The sequence below is a fragment of the Strigops habroptila genome, chromosome 5, assembly GCF_004027225.2.
Source record: "Strigops habroptila isolate Jane chromosome 5, bStrHab1.2.pri, whole genome shotgun sequence".
NCBI classification, from domain to species: Eukaryota; Metazoa; Chordata; class Aves; order Psittaciformes; family Psittacidae; genus Strigops; species Strigops habroptila.
This window is the reverse complement of record NC_044281.2, coordinates 16513793-16532225: the sequence shown is the minus strand read 5'-3', so window position 1 is coordinate 16532225 and position 18433 is coordinate 16513793. Positions and strand designations below refer to the sequence as shown.

The window sequence follows — 18433 nt, the reverse complement described above, 5'->3', positions numbered from 1 at the left end:
GTCTCAGGTATGCCCAGGCTGGTTTTAAAGTTAATCCTCAATCTCCATCAGAGATGGCATAACCATGTTGTAGCATTTGGGTGGTACACTAATAAAACCATAATCACCCACCTGGCTCTACTGCTCCTTCCTCTGAATCTCCAAGGTAGTGAATGTTTACAGTCTTACTGAAAAAAGCACCACTAAAGGCTGTAACAGGATGTAGCAAGGAAAAGACGTTAAAACACAAGGGAAGTAAACACAGGTTCTGTAATTATACTTTATTGCAACTCTAATGCTTTGCGTGCTCCTGAGGACTCCTTTAGCTAAATTTGTTTGTTCCAGCCTTCTTTTTTTTGTACTGATTAATAAGCACAAGAAACATGTATATTTTTCTTATAATTTTATTGAAAAGGTACATTTAAAAAAATACACAGACATTTTACTATTATGGATTGCAGATAAAGATGCTCTAAAAGTTAATTCTATTTTTTTTCCTTTCTACCACCTGTTGTCCCCATAATCACATAATGACTTCAGTCTGAGTAATGCATATTGATATCACCTTTATAAAAGGATTGGGGAAGTAAGAAGATAGGTGGGACATTACTGCAATATATTCAGTAAACAGAGAATACAGTTAATTATAAATATTTTATGTTCTGTACATTATTGCATTAGGGAGCCACAACATTATGCAGCATCATTACAAAGAAAACTAGTTAGAAATGAAGAAAAAGATATTTACGTAGAAATACATGGATCCATTCTCTTTTTGAACAATGCATGTGAGCTGTGGTAATGTGCAATTGAAAAGCTTTTTTTCTCTTTAAACATTGCTTAGCAACACCAGTGAGGAAACAATAAAAATAAGTTAAATGAAAGTAGCAAACAAGTAGTAATCTTAACTATACGTTATATGGCTTTCTATTTTAATTTCTCTAAATAAAGTGTGACACAAAAGAAATAATCAAAAGCTTCAGTGCTGCATTGCTTTCAAACATCTGCACAGAAACTAAAAATATTAAAATCAGACGTGATACATCTTTAGTACTACACAAGATACACAAGTACTGGGGCCTAGGACAGTACACAATCTCTGTCAACAAGAGCACACTGGGGAAAAGAAAAAAACTAAAACAAACAAAGGACGCAATGCGTTTTTGAGATGTTATCCACAATCAAGCATTTGGTTCATCTACCCTTCTTTCCACATTAGATTATACTCCATTGGTTTTCAGAGAAGTATTTACATAAGTGGGAGTGAGGAAGACCCTAGTTTTCAAGTCTGTCAGGAAAATATTTTACGTTCCTTGATTCCAAGGTGCATCATACACATTGAAAAAAAATATTAATAGATGCATGAATCTTCAATGGTAAAAATGTTATGAGCAATGAAGATTTTAGCTAATCACTCTATCATGATTAAAACAAGAGAGACAGAGACTGAGAAAGGGAGTTGTCTAGACTCCAAAATGCAGTACTGCCAGTGATGAGTTTTATGGTGTGGTTGGTTGAGGTGTCACGCAGGATGGCATTTCAAAAGAGAAAGACATTTTAAAATCTCAACCCCTTTCCTGCCTTTTACTCTTTCTACTGGCCATAGTTATCTCTTCTTCACATCAATAAATTAGTATGGTGCAAAAAGTATGGAGGCAGGTGTTGCCCGAATGGGACCATGGCCTGGCCTGAGGAGAGCTGGTGGTATTGCAGGCGCCTGGAACAAGGAGGCAGAGGGACGGGGAGGAAGGGACAGAGCTGACGATACAGCTGCAGCTGCAGCAAGAGGAGATGAAAGGAAAGCAGGTGCCAGCGGCTTAATCATGTCCTTCTGGAATGCAAGTTTTGCCTGGAATAAAACACACGAAAAAGCAATGTAAATACAGTTCTCCCCGTGCCGGCTTTTACATGAAGGAAAAAATAAACCCTGACAAAAGGCACACTGTGGTTCTCACAGAAGCCTCATGTCAGCTGTTTAGAAATTTTACTCACATTGTCTTCTTACTCCCAGGGCAATTAAAGCAACTAAATCATATATTTAAAGAAACACATGTGTAGGGGCAGTCACACTGACATTTATAAGGCAGCATCATTTGCAAGTGAACAATATTAAATTATGTAAATCATAACTGTGCAAGAAATCGAAAAAACCTGATTAAAACTTCAATGTCAAAAGTCAAAATTTCCACTTGCAAAAATGAATTGTAGAAAAGGAGGGTGGTTAAGATGAGAAACTAGTATTGGTCTGGTCAGCTTTTTACCTGCCAATGCAGAGCTGCTCTTTGGAAAAATCGAAGTATTTTTTAAGATCAACACCATAAAGAATTCTTTCTGAAAGAATTATTGCTGTTTATGATCTCCAATCATTGCTGGTGCTTGTGGTGAAAAAAAGCTAACTAGAAATATATACGTTACAGTCTCACTGAAAATGTTTTGCACCACAATCCCACATTTATGGGGGCAAAGATACTCACATCCTTCCTTGATTAATGGAAGTCTCTCCTTATGCAATACATTATAAAATGATGTATTACACAAGTGAAGAAGATTAGTGTGTGCAGAACCTATCAAATGAGGAGATTCAGAGAAAGCCTGCAGCAAATATTTTCATTTGCCTCTATACAATTACAAAGACATATTAATATTTCAGTGTTTAAAGGCTTTTCACATGCTTCCTCTTGTGCACACACATTTGCATCTCTCTCCTTCTAACCTGTAAATTGTTTTTGTGCCATAGGTGGCATGCACTTTTCCCTAATGAATAAAACACAGGCTGAGTCATGAGCAAATAAACATACAACCTGTGCTGTGTTAGAGCCAGCCTGAACTCCGGCTACAGCTGACTGGCAGAACCAGCTTGGGGAATTCCTGGAAATGCAGGTGGGTGCAAAAGGGGAACGACTGGGGGTACAAAGGCAGGACAGGTGTTTTGATAGACAGCGACAGACACAGCTTGAGCATGCAGATAGGCAATCAATTCCCCTAAACACCTGATAACTCTTTTGCAGCAATGTAATACACCTATACGGCACTCTGTTTTGCTGTATGCAGAGAATGAGCATTAGTATTTTTGTATCTTCACATCTTATGTCCTTTTTCCTGACTGTATCCACCATAACTGAGAGTTGTCTCAGATGCCCAGAAGGACAGAGTATATACATTGCAGCCTTCAAGAAGCAGTGCAGTAGCCCAGCAGAGCCAATACCTTTCCACGGGACCACAATGGTTCATTCCCTGTTCCACTGATTATTGTCTTCTTCCTAGCAGTAAACAACACTCGCAGTGCTGTCTGCGTGCCTTTGACTGGGCAGACAGAATACATAACTATCTTCAAATCTGATCCCCGAGCAGACTTCGCCTGCAGGGGGAGAAATGCTGTGGAAGCGTCAGGTCTGTCATGTTCCTTTCTCCGTGTGGTGGGAGTCCCCAGGGTCACAAATTCCCATAGAGAGTGATGAAAAATAGAAATACTTACTGCTAAAATACTTGGGCTGCGCTGCAGTTTGTTGTAGGGACTATATTTAGGTTTCGTAGGCTTTCCTGCAACTCTGTCCTTATGCCTTCGGCTGGAAATATGCTGAAATAAATATCCTCACATTTAATTACCTGTTTAAACATTTCTCGGTTTTGAGTTTGAAATTGATTTATCAGCAGGATATGCCCAAGCCCCCTGTTTGTAAGATTAAGTAGGTTCTTTAGAGAGAGCAACGATGAGTTTTGCTAAATTAAACATAACAATTTGCAGCACATCAAATAGAGAATCAGAAGCTAATCTAATACAGTGAATTCTGTGATCCGAGACAGGCTCTGCAAATTATTGATATTTTAGTTGGTATTTCCTTTTTCCACCTGAGGAGCTTTGAACCAGGCCAAGCTGTAATCACTAGGTCATAGGGATATTCAGAAGTAGGAGGTAAATTTCAGTCTCACTGATGATATTCAGTTGTATAAATAATTCAATATTAGCTGAAGGAAGAACAGTATCCAGGGATATGTCTACACCATGCAATTTAATACTGTCTTAGAGATAACTGAAAGAAAAGGGAATGAGAGGATACATCCACAGAGCACAGTACCATCCAGTTAACAGATTCCTGTTTAGGTATCTGTATTGGCACAGCTCTGAACCCAGGGCTAATTGGCTCAGACAAAGCAGAGCTGCATGTTCATACAGCTACACTGTTAATGATAACATTGCTCTATACAGTTCAGACACATCTGCAGTATTATCCTCCTGCTGATTGTTCTAACCCAATAGATTCAAGTCACATTCTCCTTCTCACATAGTATAAAAAAGTGTCCCAGCAGACTGAAATAGCACCAAAATGGAATTCAGGGAACCTCAAACGATAATTTCTTCCATTTAGGAGATCAGAGTTCAAATCTCTCTCTTGAGCAAGCTTTTAAAACTAATTTGCTATATTATTCATTGATACTGACACCTTGTCCACCTCTGCTTTACGACTGTTAAGGCCATATTTTACCAGCTGAAACAATTAGGTGAACTAGACCTATAGTGAACTATTTAGAAATAGTTGTGGGGTAACAGAAAAGAAATACCAAGTTCAGTTTTTGCCAAAATATCTTCACATAGACCTACACCCCACCTACAATACTGCAATGCAATTAAAACCAACAAAGGATTCCCAGATACATAGCAAGCTACCTGTTTAAGTTGAATTTCTGAATTGACATGGACATCACAAATTTCACAATGAAATGTCTTGTTCTGCAGTCCTGAGCCTTTACTGCCGTTCTGTACCTTCAGCCGGGATCCAGGTCGAGGGTAAGACTTGATGGGACCAGCACCATTCCGAGCCTCGACCATGGTCTTGTGCTTGGACCCTAATGGGCAAGGAGGTGCAGGTGAGTTAATGATCAGCAAGATACAATTATGTCCATTAGCCTTGGGACTTTCTGCAACACATTTATCTTCAAGACAGAATGGTTCAGATCACCACAAAATGGGGTTAATGACGAATCTGGTTTAGGTTAGTGTAGTTCCCACTTCCTTGATCTAAAGGGAAGCCAGACAATGGAAGAAGGTTTTGTACAAAAAGGGAACAAGAGGCATGCTGGACCACTGCCTCTCTGTTTGGGGGCAGTGTGTGGCTCTATGGCCAAGGCGTCTGTGCTTATTCTTTCGCCAAAATCCATATAGCTGGTGAATCACAAAAAAAGGCATTAGCCAAGAGTGGGAGAGGAACCACAGCAATCACTCAAAACCTGCCTAGGAACACTAATATTTCAGTAAGTATCCTCTGATTTGAAAGAAGTGGCTGCTTTGGCCATTTCAATGGCTTACAGCTGTAAAACCAATTTCACTGGTTTGTTAACAAGCTTTACACCACCAGCACACATCAGAACAGAGCACACTGGGAATGCTGCTTGTGGCCTTTTAAAGGGAGCATATCTAATCTCCAATAATAAAAAGGTTCTAGGACATCTAGGAAATCTAAGGACCCCACCCTAAAATTATAACCAAAATTTCTATAAATTGTACCAGAAAAAACCCCAGATATCAGCGATAGGTGAAATATGAAAGAGAGAGAACTGACATTTTAGAAAACTTAGTATTACAGAAACCACTATGATCATACCATGATCTTCACTATGGAGGCATGGTGCTGATTAGGTAACATGAACTTGATGTTACCTTAACAGGATTTTGTCAACTAAAAGCTTATAGAGTACCTGAAGGACGGTTAAAAAAAATTTTTAAAAGCTTTAATAAAATATTAAACACCATACATGAAACTATCATTAACAGAAATGTTTTTGTGACTTGCCATTACACGTTTCAACTAAAAGACTCTTTAGTGAAATGTGGCTACCACAGTGCCAGAAAAACAGCTTGTTGCACTCAATTTTGAAGATGATAACACACCACTGACTTGCACTGTTTTCATACTCACCTGTATTGTGGGCTTCTAGTTGTGACAGGGAATTCACAGCCACTTTGCATAATGAACAGTAAAGTAGTTTTTTGGCTTTTTCCTCTTCAGACTCAGAAACTGCGTTAGGAGCTCCATTTGTGCTCTTGGAAGATGAGGCAGATGTTACAGGCGCCACTGCCGCCACTCCAGGTTTGGGAAGAAAAGGACCCGTTTCTGTACCAGACTGCTGACTTGCACTGTTGAGTTTTGCTTTCCCTTTATCTTCTAAAAGAAGCAAAATACATACATCGTAATATGCTGCACACAAAATTCACACAGTAATAGTCCTGTGGTTTTAGTGACCCTAACACAACAGGGGACTAATTAATCTCATTTTATACAGGACAGCAGCATCTTTGAAATCTTTTTAAAATCCTACCATGAAACGTGTGATTTGACAAAAGGGGTGATTTTCCTGTTTTAAAGGTTATCAGTGAATACCAATGACTTCAACAAATTCATGCCAGCTGTTGTTGCTGTCATGCTGCAGGTTTGGCCTGTTAAAAGGAGCCCAAGAAAGCCCAAAAGGCAGCCAGGGTTAAGGACTGGAGAGCACACATGAGGCTTTGCAATGGGGATTACAAAAATATTTCTGAAAAGCAATATATTTGCCTTTGGAACGGCTCCAGTTTCTCAAAGTCATTGGGAGGACACTGAAAGGCTCAAGCACCACCTTGACATAGATATCCCTCATTTCAGTTACAGGAGTTGACTACACTACACACATGAACACAGCTGCTAATATTTTTTGTTTGTTTCCACAAACAATTCCCCATATATCTGGAGATCAGATGAGTCCAATGTGCATTCAGTGCATTCCTGTATCACTTCACAAGCATGAGTCAATCATCTGTGCTCCTATGAGATAGGTAGGCAGGTATTACTTCATTTCACAGATGGTGATTGCAAGGCGAGAGATTAAATGTCCCAACTGTGCCTAAACTGGAACTCTGTGCCAGAACCAGTATTCAAATGCTCCTTGCCTACGTGTTGTCAGCTACAAGAGCTCCTTGCATTTTAAGCTATCCAACTGCAGGCGTTGTGACCACAAGCCGTACTAGTTGCCAGCAGTAAAACAAGCTCAGCTATTATGAACATGGAATGGGAGGGGGACAGTAGAGTGGTGCTGGTATGAGCAACCCTGACAAAATGGACATAAGAAATGATTGTGTAAGTAAGTGACCTGTTGTCACTATGAACAATAGGAATCAAATCTTATTACTTAAGCAAGTACAACATCTACCTAACATCAACTTCTTAGAAACTACTTATATCCCATTTTAAACCTATGGCAGTTTTAAACAGTGTTGAACTTATTTGAAAAAAACTAGGTTCTACTTTGAGCTTTTGGTTATTTTTAAATATGGGCCCTTGCACTTTATGTTTACAACAACCAGACTTTGTCTCGAGACTACTCTGTGTAACAGTCCAATGTTGTGCTACCAAGAATTCTGAAAACAGGACTTTACCCCCTCCAACAAACACATGAGAGTGTGTATGAACCGTGAACAGGCATCCTGAAACTAAAACCCACAGTTGTTGGCTTATTTTCCAGAGTGCCTTGCAGTACATCAATTTTAGGGTGTTAAAAAACATGAGAAAAAAAAACTAATAAAAGAATTATTGTTTTTTAAAAAAGCAATAAAAATATTTTGAAATTACATGATATGAACTATATTTAACATTGTAAATGATCAAGTACTAAGACTACTATTAGGACCAAATTAAATATAAAACCAAATTCTGAATATATTCTGGTTGATAAAGTATGACAAAAGAAAGTGATGTTAAATCATTGTTCATAGACTATTCCATTTTAATGTCTCTGTATAATCAGTTACATCTGCAAAATCTAGAACATAATATTTGACTTGTGAGTCTTTGTAAAATACACAGTTTTAATAAATAGCATTTGCTAACATTCTAAATTAAAGAATTTTCAATACTGAAAGTTCTCAGAGGTGCTAACAAAAGGAAAAAGGCTAAACTGCGGCCATTTGTGAATTCACATTACAGGAAAATAGACTTCTTGTTGTTCTATGCAATATTATGCCAGACTGGAAAAGGCATAACACCAGGATATATGTGAACCTGAATGCAATAAAGGAATGTTCCTCAGTGCTTTGCATTGCAGGCCTTAAAAGAATAATACACCTGCAGAACTGCAAGCTGTATGTTAATATACAGAGACTACATTTTTAGTTTGTTTTTTTAATGTTTCCCACGTTTATGAGTTGTTTTGTTTCTGGTTTTGGTGTTTTTTGTGGGTTTTTTCTTTGGGGGGTTTTTTTGTTTGCTTTTGTTTGTTTGTTTTTTAATATAAGCATAAAGATTTGGTGCTTTTGAAGCACTTTCTGGAGATAGAAATCATCCCTTCCTGTGAGAGAGAACAGAAGGGGGGCAGCAAGAGCACCAGATGATGCACACCAGGGTGGTCCCCCGGCCTGAGAGACTTCCTCATGCAGCAAGAGCACCATTTACACTCTGGCCTGTGGCCCCTGACCTTGTGGTTCAAACAGTCCGTAATAAGAGAGAGCAGATTTTTATTTCTTTGTTTTGCCATCAAGCGTCTGTGCAGCAAGATCCTGAGCAACGGGCTAAGATCTGTTTTACACAGGCCACCAATTACTATCTCAGAGTAATGGTTTTCCATCACTGAATTTAACAGATGATTGAAAAATGACAGATTTCATTCCCCACTTCTCCTCACTTAACCAGCCAGCAGCTGATGTAGTACATCAATTTTTAAAATATTCCATAGGTTTACAGTGTTTTCACTATTTGGAATACAGAGCAATTCTAGAGCACATAATGCATAACAAGCTAACAAGAAAACTTCTAGAAAAATAGAGAGAAGTTACCAGCATCCAGCTGGGCTCAATTCTGCCAGTATCGCAGCTTTTGGAAAAAACCTCAGTTCACATAATAATTCCATCATTTGGAAAGCTTCCTCACACAAATAAGCTCTTCATTGATGAGGACGCATAAGGAGAGATGTACACTCCTCTATGAATTAATGTTTCCTTCCACCATTCTAAATGTTTAATGCAGAACATCTTCAAAGATCATAATTGTAAGGTTATTATACAGTTTAACTCCCACAGAAAGTACATAGAGCTAAGTGCATATTTGTCACTGCAGTGGGGCCAGAAATGGGTTTTCCTGGTTTCTAAAATCAGAAGATCGCACTTCTCCAAATGGGCTTTTGATAACAGCTTATGTGTTTTCAATTCACAAAATTCAAAACACCATTACTTACAGTTTTATGTTTGAGACAGGAATGCCAAGTATTCAACCGTGCAAAGCATAGGTGTCGTGGTTTGAGCCCAGCCGGTAACTCAGAACCACACAGCCGCTCGCTCACTCCCCCCCCCCCCCCTTCTTCCTCCCCCCGCTCCCGGAGGGATGGGGAGGAGAATGGGAAGAATGCAACTCCCACGGGTTGAGATAAGAGCAGTCCCGCAACTAAGGTATAACACAAAACCACTACTGCTACCACCAATGATAATAACGATTAGTGAAATAACAAGGGGAGAGGATACAATTGCTCACCACCCGCCGACCGATACCCAGCCCGACCCGAGCAGTGATCTGGGCCTTCCGGGTAACTCCCCCCGGTTTATATACTGGGCATGACGTGCTGTGGTATGGAATACCCCTTTGGCTAGTTTGGGTCAGGTGTCCTGTCTCTGCTTCCTCCCGGCTTCCCCTCCTCCCTGGCAAAGCATGAGACTGAGAAAGTCCTTGGTTAGAATAAACATTACTTAGCAACAACTAAAAACATCGGTGTTATCAGCGTTGTTCCCAGGCTGAAAGTTAAAAAACACAGCACTGCACCAGCTACTAAGCAGGAGAAAAATGACTGCTATAGCTGAACCCAGGACAGTATCCACCCCTTATTCCATACCATTCACGTCATGCTCAGATCCCACATCTCTCAGCACACCATCACCCCTGTCCCATATATACACATATATATACACCCACACCCACACACAGAGAAAGATATCGTTCCCTAGTCCATGGACCAATCCCTGTAAAATTGCTGAACTCATCCAGTCCATGATGTCAGGTTCCATCTCTTGTAATAGTCTTTCAGGGCAGGAGGGACGGTACATAGTGTTGGGCTGTTGCCTGCTGATGATACCGCCAAACTCATCTGGTCACTGCTGAGCTCGTCTGGTTTCCTCAAAATTCATTCTTTGTTGAGGTGATGATCGGAGGGAAGTCAGGGTCAACGGCTGGTGACCTGAAGATATCTAGCTGGTGGGCTATAAAAGTGTTATAGAGCAGGCAACAGCGTACAATTGAGTTCATTGGCTGTTTTCCCCCAAAATCAAATCCCCTTGAGGTACACATCGGACTTCCCCATCTTCCCGCATTACCCACCAAGTATATCCAGGTCCCTGAGCAAAAGCAACCCCACGAGTGGGTTTGCCTTTACCTGAAGCAGGAATAACCCAGACTGTCTTCCCCAACAAATTCTTTATGTGCACCACAGGAACTTTATCCCCCTCTACAGTACGTAAAAGTTCTGATTGGGCTGGGCCAGCCCTGTTGGCAGATCCCCTACTGTTGACCAACCAGGTGGCTTTTGGTAAATGTGTATCCCAGTGTTTGAAAGTCCCACCACCCATTGCTCTCAGTGTAGTTTTTAACAGCCCATTGTACCGTTCGATTTTCCCAGAGGCTGGTGCATGGTAGGGGATGTGGTATACCCACTCAATGCCATGCTCTTTGGCCCAAGTGTCTATGAGGTTGTTCCGGAAATGAGTCCCATTGTCTGACTCAATTCTCTCTGGGGTGCCGTGTCGCCACAAGACTTGTTTCTCAAGGCCCAGGATAGTGTTCCGGGCAGTGGCATGGGACACAGCGTATGTTTCCAGCCAGCCGGTGGTTGCTTCCACCATGGTAAGCACATAGCGCTTGCCCTGGCGGGTTGGTGGGAGTGTGATATAGTCAATCTGCCAGGCCTCCCCATATTTGTACTTCAGCCATCGTCCTCCATACCAGAGAGGCTTTAACCGCTTGGCTTGCTTAATTGCAGCACATGTTTCACATTCGTGAATAACCTGGGCAATAGTGTCCATCGTTAAGTCCACCCCTCGATCACGAGCCCATCTATATGTTGCATCTCTGCCTTGATGGCCTGAGGTGTCATGGGCCCACCGGGCTAAAAATAATTCACCCTTATGTTGCCAATCCAAGTCCATCTGAGCCACTTTAACCTTAGCAGCTTTATCCACTTGCTGGTTATTCTGGTGTTCCTCAGTGGCCCGACTCTTGGGTACATGAGCATCTACGTGGCGTACCTTCACCACCAGGTTCTGCACCCGAGCAGCGATATCTTGCCACAATGCAGCAGCCCAGATGGGTTTACTTCTGCGTTGCCAGTTGCTCTGCTTCCATTGCTGCAACCACCCCCACAGGGCATTTGCCACCATCCATGAGTCAGTATAGAGATAAAGTACTGGCCATTTTTCTCGTTCAGCAATGTCCAAGGCCAGCTGGATGGCTTTCACCTCTGCAAATTGACTCGATTCACCCTCTCCCTCAGCAGTTTCTGCAACTTGTCGCAGGGGACTCCACACAGCTGCCTTCCATCTCCGATGCTTTCCCACAATACGGCAGGACCCATCAGTAAACAAGGCATATTGCTTTTCACTCTCTGACAGTTCATTATATGGTGGGGCCTCTTCAGCACGCGTCACCTCCTCTTCTGGTGACATCCCAAAATCTTTGCCCTCTGGCCAGTCCATGATGACTTCTAGAATTCCTGGACGACTGGGATTTCCTATTCGAGCTCGTTGTGTAATTAGTGCGGCCCACTTACTCCATGTAGCATCAGTTGCATGATGTGTAGAGGAGACCCTGCCTTTGAACATCCAGCCCAGCACAGGCAACCGGGGTGCCAGGAGGAGCTGCGCTTCAGTTCCGATCACTTCTGAGGCAGCTCGAACCCCTTCATAGGCTGCCAGTATCTCTTTTTCAGTGGGAGTGTAGCTGGCCTCGGATCCTTTATATCCCCGACTCCAAAAGCCGAGGGGTCGACCTCGAGTCTCCCCTGGAGCTTTCTGCCAGAGGCTCCAGGTAGGACCATTCTCCCCAGCTGCGGTATAGAGCACATTTTTCACATCTGGCCTGGCCCGGACTGGTCCAAGGGCTACTGCATGAACTATTTCTCGTTTAATTTGTTCAAAGGCTTGTTGTTGCTCAGGGCCCCATTTGAAATCATTCTTCTTCCGGGTCACGTGGTAGAGAGGGCTTACAATCAGACTGTAATTTGGGATGTGCATTCTCCAGAACCCCACAACACCTAAGAAAGCTTGTGTTTCTTTCTTGTTAGTTGGTGGAGACATTGCTGTTATCTTGTTGATCACGTCTGTGGGGATCTGGCGGCGTCCATCTTGCCATTTTATTCCCAAAAATTGAATCTCCTGTGCAGGTCCCTTGACCTTATTCCGTTTTATGGCAAAACCGGCCGTCAGCAGGATTTGGATTATTTTCCTCCCTTTCTCAAAAACTTCTTCCGCTGTATCACCCCACACGATGATGTCATCAATGTATTGCAGGTGTTCTGGAGCTTGTCCCTGTTCCAGTGCAGTCTGGATCAATCCATGGCAGATGGTAGGGCTGTGTTTCCACCCCTGGGGCAGTCGGTTCCAAGTGTACTGGACGCCCCTCCAAGTGAAAGCAAACTGTGGCCTGCATTCTGCTGCCAAAGGGATTGAGAAAAATGCATTGGCAATGTCAATTGTGGCATACCACTTGGCTGCCTTTGACTCCAGTTCATACTGAAGTTCTAACATGTCCGGTACGGCAGCACTCAATGGTGGTGTGACTTCGTTCAGGCCACGATAGTCTACTGTTAATCTCCACTCTCCATTAGACTTTTGCACTGGCCATATGGGGCTATTAAAGGGTGAGCGGGTCCTGCTGATCACTCCTTGGCTCTCCAGTCTGCGGATCAGCTTATGGATGGGAATCAAGGAGTCTCGGTTGGTGCGATATTGCCGCCGGTGCACTGTTGTGGTCGCAATTGGCACTTGTTGTTCTTCGACCTTCAGCAACCCCACAACAGAAGGATCCTCTGAGAGACCGGGTAAGGTGGACAGCTGCTTAATTTCCTCTGTCTCCAAGGCAGCGATACCAAAAGCCCATCTATACCCTTTTGGGTCTTTGAAATACCCTCTCCTGAGATAGTCTATGCCAAGGATGCATGGAGCCCCTGGACCAGTTACAATGGGGTGCTTTTGCCACTTCCTCCCAGTCAGGCTGATTTCAGCTTCCAGCATAGTTAACGCTTGGGATCCTCCTGTCACTCCAGAAATAGAAATGGGTTTCACCCCTTGATACCTTGATGGCATCAGAGTACACTGTGCACCGGTATCTACTAGAGCCTTATACTTCTGTGGGACTGATGTGCCAGGCCATCTGATCCACACAGTCCAGTAAACCCGATTATCCCTCTCCTCCACCTGGCTGGAGGCAGGGCCCCTCTAATAGTGATCACAAAATTCTCCACTTCTGTCTTGTAGAAAGGGATTAGTATTCCTTATCACAGGAGCTGGAGTAAAATCAGCTCTTTCGCTCCATCTGGGAAACTGCTCGCCAGAGACTGGAGCAGCAGCTTTCCTGGGAGGATCATCCTTGACCATTGTTCTCCTCTTCAGTTCACGCACCCGTTGCTCCAGAGCTGAAGTAGGTTTTCCATCCCACTTTCTCATGTCTTCTCCATGATCCCGCAGGTAAAACCATAGGGTGGCCCGTGGCGTGTACCTCCTATATTTTCTTTCTCGAGCAGTAGGGCGCCTTCTGTTGATAGCTGAGACATGGGTTGGTACGCGTGGAGAGCTGGATAGATCGGATAAATCGTCTCTCAATTGTTTGAACTCCTGGGACAGTTTTTCCACAGCTGAAATGATGGAAGGGGTGAGATTGTCTTCGAACTCTCGGAGTTGACGAATCAGGAAATCCACTGTTGGTGATACTCCGTCATTCCAGGTCATTGATGCCAATGTGTGGGCATACGATGATGGCGCACTCCGTGTAAGTTTCCGCCACATGGGTCGTGTACATTCGACTTCATCTGGGTCTACGGATGTGTTCCTGGAATCCGGCCTACGATAGATCATCTCTATAATGGCTGATTCCCTCAGGGACTGGATGCCTTTCTCTATCGTGGTCCAGTTGGCTGAGCGATTCGTAATATCGTCTTTGTAGGGAAACCTTTCCTTCACAGCTGCCAGGAACCGCCTCCAAAGACTGAGGGCTCGCTTCTCTCTTGCAATCGCTTTGTCAATTCCTCCTTCCTTAGCAAGTGATCCCAGCTGCTTGACTTCCCTACCTTCTAGTTCGTGACCGTCGGCCCCATTGTCCCAGCACCGGAGCAACCAGGTGACAATGTGCTCCCCTGGAAGACGGGTGAAATCTTTTCGCATATTCCGTAGTTCGGTTGAGGTCCGGGGTCGAGAAGTGACCTCTTCTTCTTCTTCCTCTTCCTCTGACCCACGTAGTAGTAACTCTTGTTCAGGTGCTGTTGCATATAGTAATGGCACTGGGTCTTCATCTTTCTTCGCTTCACGGGTTGCTCTTTGTGCCTTTCGTTTGCTTTTGCTTACAGGGGCAACAGACATTGTCACAAACTGGACATTTGGTTTAGCTGCAGTGTTTGTCACTGTGGTTGGAGTGGCTGCAGTGTCTGCCACTAGGATTGGAGTGGTTGCAATGTCTATTGCTGGGGTTGGTGCAGCTGTTGTGCTTGGGAGTTGAGTAACACCAACAGCTGCATTATCTGTTGCTGTTGGGGTTTGAGTAGCTACTGTGCTTGTCACTGGGGTTGGTGTAGCTGCAGTGCTTGGAGTAGCCATATTGTCTGTTGCTGTCGGGGTTTGAATAGCTACTGTGCATGTCACTGGGGTTGGTGTAGGTGTGGTGCTTGGAGTAGCTATATTGTCTGTTGCTGTCGGGGTTTGAGTAGCTACTGTGCTTGTCACTGGGGTTGGTGTGGCTGCGGTGCTTGGAGTAGCCACATTGTCTGTTGCTGTCGGGGTTTGAGTAGCTGTTGTGCTTGTCACTGGGGTTGGTGTAACTGCTGTATTTGAAGTTGGAGTAGTTGCGTTGTCTGTTGTGGTCAGGGTTTGAGTAGCTGTTGTGCTTGTCACTGGGGTTGATGTAGCTGCTGTACTTGGAGTAGCTGTGTTGACTGTTGTGGTCAGGGTCTGAGTAGCTGCTGTGCTTGTAGTTGGCATAGCTGCGTTGTCTGTTGCTTTGCCATCAGATCCAGAGACATTTTTTTCCCTTTGAAGGTGCTGGATAGTGTTGAGCAGGGCTCTGTAGGCATAGGCCAAGCCCCAGCACGTTGCCAAAATTTGTCCCTCTCTGGTATAACCAGGACGACAGCACACCTCGTTTAAGTGTTTTACTAGTTTTTCCGGATGTTGCACTTGTTCAGTGGTGAAGTTCCAAAGCACTGGAGGGGCCCACTGGCCTAGGTACTTGCCCATACTATCCCACACACCCTGCCACTCATAACTGTCCAGCCTCAGGGAAAATCTCCTGGTGGTCCTCCTATATCGTCGTCTAACCCTAGACCAGATTCGAACCTGATACTGCTGAATTTTTGACATTAAACGAAATAGGATGTTCCTACGACGGGATGGCCGTGGGTAAAACACACTCCGTATGTTTGCCAACATGCTGATCCCCAGCACAATCAGCAGGCAGGTTTCAAGGGTACTCAAAGGCCATCTAAAACCTTCAGAACTCTCAATTGCTGTTGCAAATAGGCTGGTGGGGGAACGGGGGGTGAAAGAGAATGCTTCCTTCGTAAGTTTACCCCCCGAGGAGAAAAAAAAAGATATGCAATTGCTAAAATATTTCATTATATACCTCCCAATGTATAGTGGTGATGGCCACGCTGGAAGCACAAACCAGACCAGTTTCATGATCAATGAGTCTATTGTATTACAAGTCATTACCATGAAGTACAGTGAAACAAGAACCTTAGCCCAGGCCCCCCAGCCGATAAACGCTAAAACAGCAAATAGTGGCTGTAAGTAAGGTACAACATGCTGAAACTCTGAGATCAAGCGCAACACATCTGAGAGCCAAATAATCACCATTGTGACGAGTAGTAACAATGAATGCTTATCACAAATATGATTAAACACACTCTGGTCAGATCTGTCGTTATCTCAACCTTTCGTGCCCCACGTTGGGCGCCAAAAAGAACTGTCGTGGTTTGAGCCCAGCCGGTAACTCAGAACCACACAGCCGCTCGCTCACTCCCCCCCCCCCCCTTCTTCCTCCCCCCGCTCCCGGAGGGATGGGGAGGAGAATGGGAAGAATGCAACTCCCACGGGTTGAGATAAGAGCAGTCCCGCAACTAAGGTATAACACAAAACCACTACTGCTACCACCAATGATAATAACGATTAGTGAAATAACAAGGGGAGAGGATACAATTGCTCACCACCCGCCGACCGATACCCAGCCCGACCCGAGCAGTGATCTGGGCCTTCCGGGTAACTCCCCCCGGTTTATATACTGGGCATGACGTGCTGTGGTATGGAATACCCCTTTGGCTAGTTTGGGTCAGGTGTCCTGTCTCTGCTTCCTCCCGGCTTCCCCTCCTCCCTGGCAAAGCATGAGACTGAGAAAGTCCTTGGTTAGAATAAACATTACTTAGCAACAACTAAAAACATCGGTGTTATCAGCGTTGTTCCCAGGCTGAAAGTTAAAAAACACAGCACTGCACCAGCTACTAAGCAGGAGAAAAATGACTGCTATAGCTGAACCCAGGACAATAGGAAATGCAAATCACAGGTATATACAAAGCCCAAAGAAGATTACTCTTTTATTTGTACTTATAGCACAGAGCTAACAAATAGTATCTCCACACAGAAACCAGAAATGTAGCTGTTAATGCCTGTACACATATATATACACACACACATACACTTCCAAACTGTAATCACCATCTGAAACACATGTGGATGGCTAGATGCAGCTGTAGAATTACAGTCCTATTGCTATTTCTGAAGGCAAGTGTTATTGAGAAAAGGCTCAAATTTGCTCAAATATCCACCTGAGTCCACAGAGCCCAACAGAACCATGTGGAGGTCAAACAACTGCATGAGCAAATTCATCCTGCCAAGGATCAGGGATGCACCAGCTTCTGCTGCACAGCTCAGCAGAGCACAGCTGGAAGCATGAGACCACGGTGGTATCAACCCCCTCCCAGACTACTGTAGCTGTGATTCAACCTGAGTCAGGGTCAGGTTGAAATGGTCATACCGTAACCCACACGCATGAGATTCACTTAAAATCTAACCCTTAATGTTGCACTGTATCTATGTTATTTTTCCACAGAGAAAGGCCTGTGTATAACGTATATATTTAATCTCTGTTAAATTCCTGTCTTTAAATTAAGCCTCTCTTTTCCTCAAGATTCCGAGGAAGTAAATCAATGGTTCATTTGAAGTTCTTACTGAAGCCTGAATTTATTTTGAAATAGAGCCCAAGGAGAAAAAAAAAAAAGGCAAGCTAATTAAGTATTGCTTTGGGCTCAGTAATATCAATGTTCTTGTTGCCTACTTACATTGTTTCAATTCTGCTTTGAAGCTGTTTTCACATATTTCTGGTTGTTTGCCTTATGTTTGTGTCAGCACCATGTTAAAATTCAAGACTTATTTATGTAATTAGTACTGCCTCATTTCAGCTGTACATAACAAAATCAGAACACAGTACAGGATAACATCTGACAGGTTCAAATCCATCAAGTTCTAGCTTCCAATGCAAGACCAGCTGAAGTGATTTAGTGACCTTTGCAGGTCATGCGACTCACTACAATTGTTACAGCATAAACTATAGGACCTAACCATTAATGCTGAAATCCTACTCCAGCTGGATGTGGTTTGCCCTAGCTCAAAAAGGGGCAAAAATATTACCATAAAACTTATTCCTGCTAACACTCAACCTGCATCTCTTCTTTCCAGTTATTTGTTTCCTGGTGAACAACTGAATGTGAATGTTCTGCCCCAGTTCATAGTCCAGTGATCAATTCAGTCCATGCAGAAAGCAAAAAGAATACTTTTTTTTTATTCCCCTAACCATTCCATTAAGCAGTTCAGTTTATAAGGTACCTTTAAGAGAGTTCACTTTGTTTACTTTGTGATTCATATGAAGCGTTTACAATTTTATAACATATATATATTTACATATATTTGCACATTATGAAGTTACACTTCAAAGTGATCTCCTACCACACCAACAGGTGCCTATAGATATTGCTTTCCAGAGCTAGAACACTTCTTTTATTTTTGAGTGAGAGTGATGATTTTGGTGCATGTTAGGCAGAAGTTCTAATTTGGACTTCATAATGAAAATATACATGCTATTTTCAATAGAAAAGTAACTTAAAGTTCAGATCCTTAATTAAAAATTGAGATTCTAATAAAAAGAAAATCAAGGAGAATTCTAAAAATACTATAGAAATCCAGAAATTCAAATAATAA

At 43.0% G+C, this 18433-nt stretch overlaps 1 protein-coding gene across 4 annotated transcripts in view; it reads right to left on the bottom strand.

The window, feature by feature from the left end:
- Window positions 1-367: 367 nt before the first annotated feature.
- ZNF385B (zinc finger protein 385B) overlaps window positions 368-18433 on the bottom strand; it is a 179624-nt gene continuing 161558 nt past the window's right edge. For all 4 annotated transcript variants that reach the window (XM_030488397.1, XM_030488398.1, XM_030488400.1 and 1 more), the window contains 4 exons: window positions 5895-6140; window positions 4646-4824; window positions 3455-3556; window positions 368-1828 (listed from right to left, as the gene is read on the bottom strand). In XM_030488397.1, the coding sequence (XP_030344257.1) occupies window positions 1610-1828; window positions 3455-3556; window positions 4646-4824; window positions 5895-6140 (746 nt within the window). In that variant the 3' untranslated portion in view covers window positions 368-1609. The remainder of the gene's footprint in view (window positions 1829-3454; window positions 3557-4645; window positions 4825-5894; window positions 6141-18433) is intronic.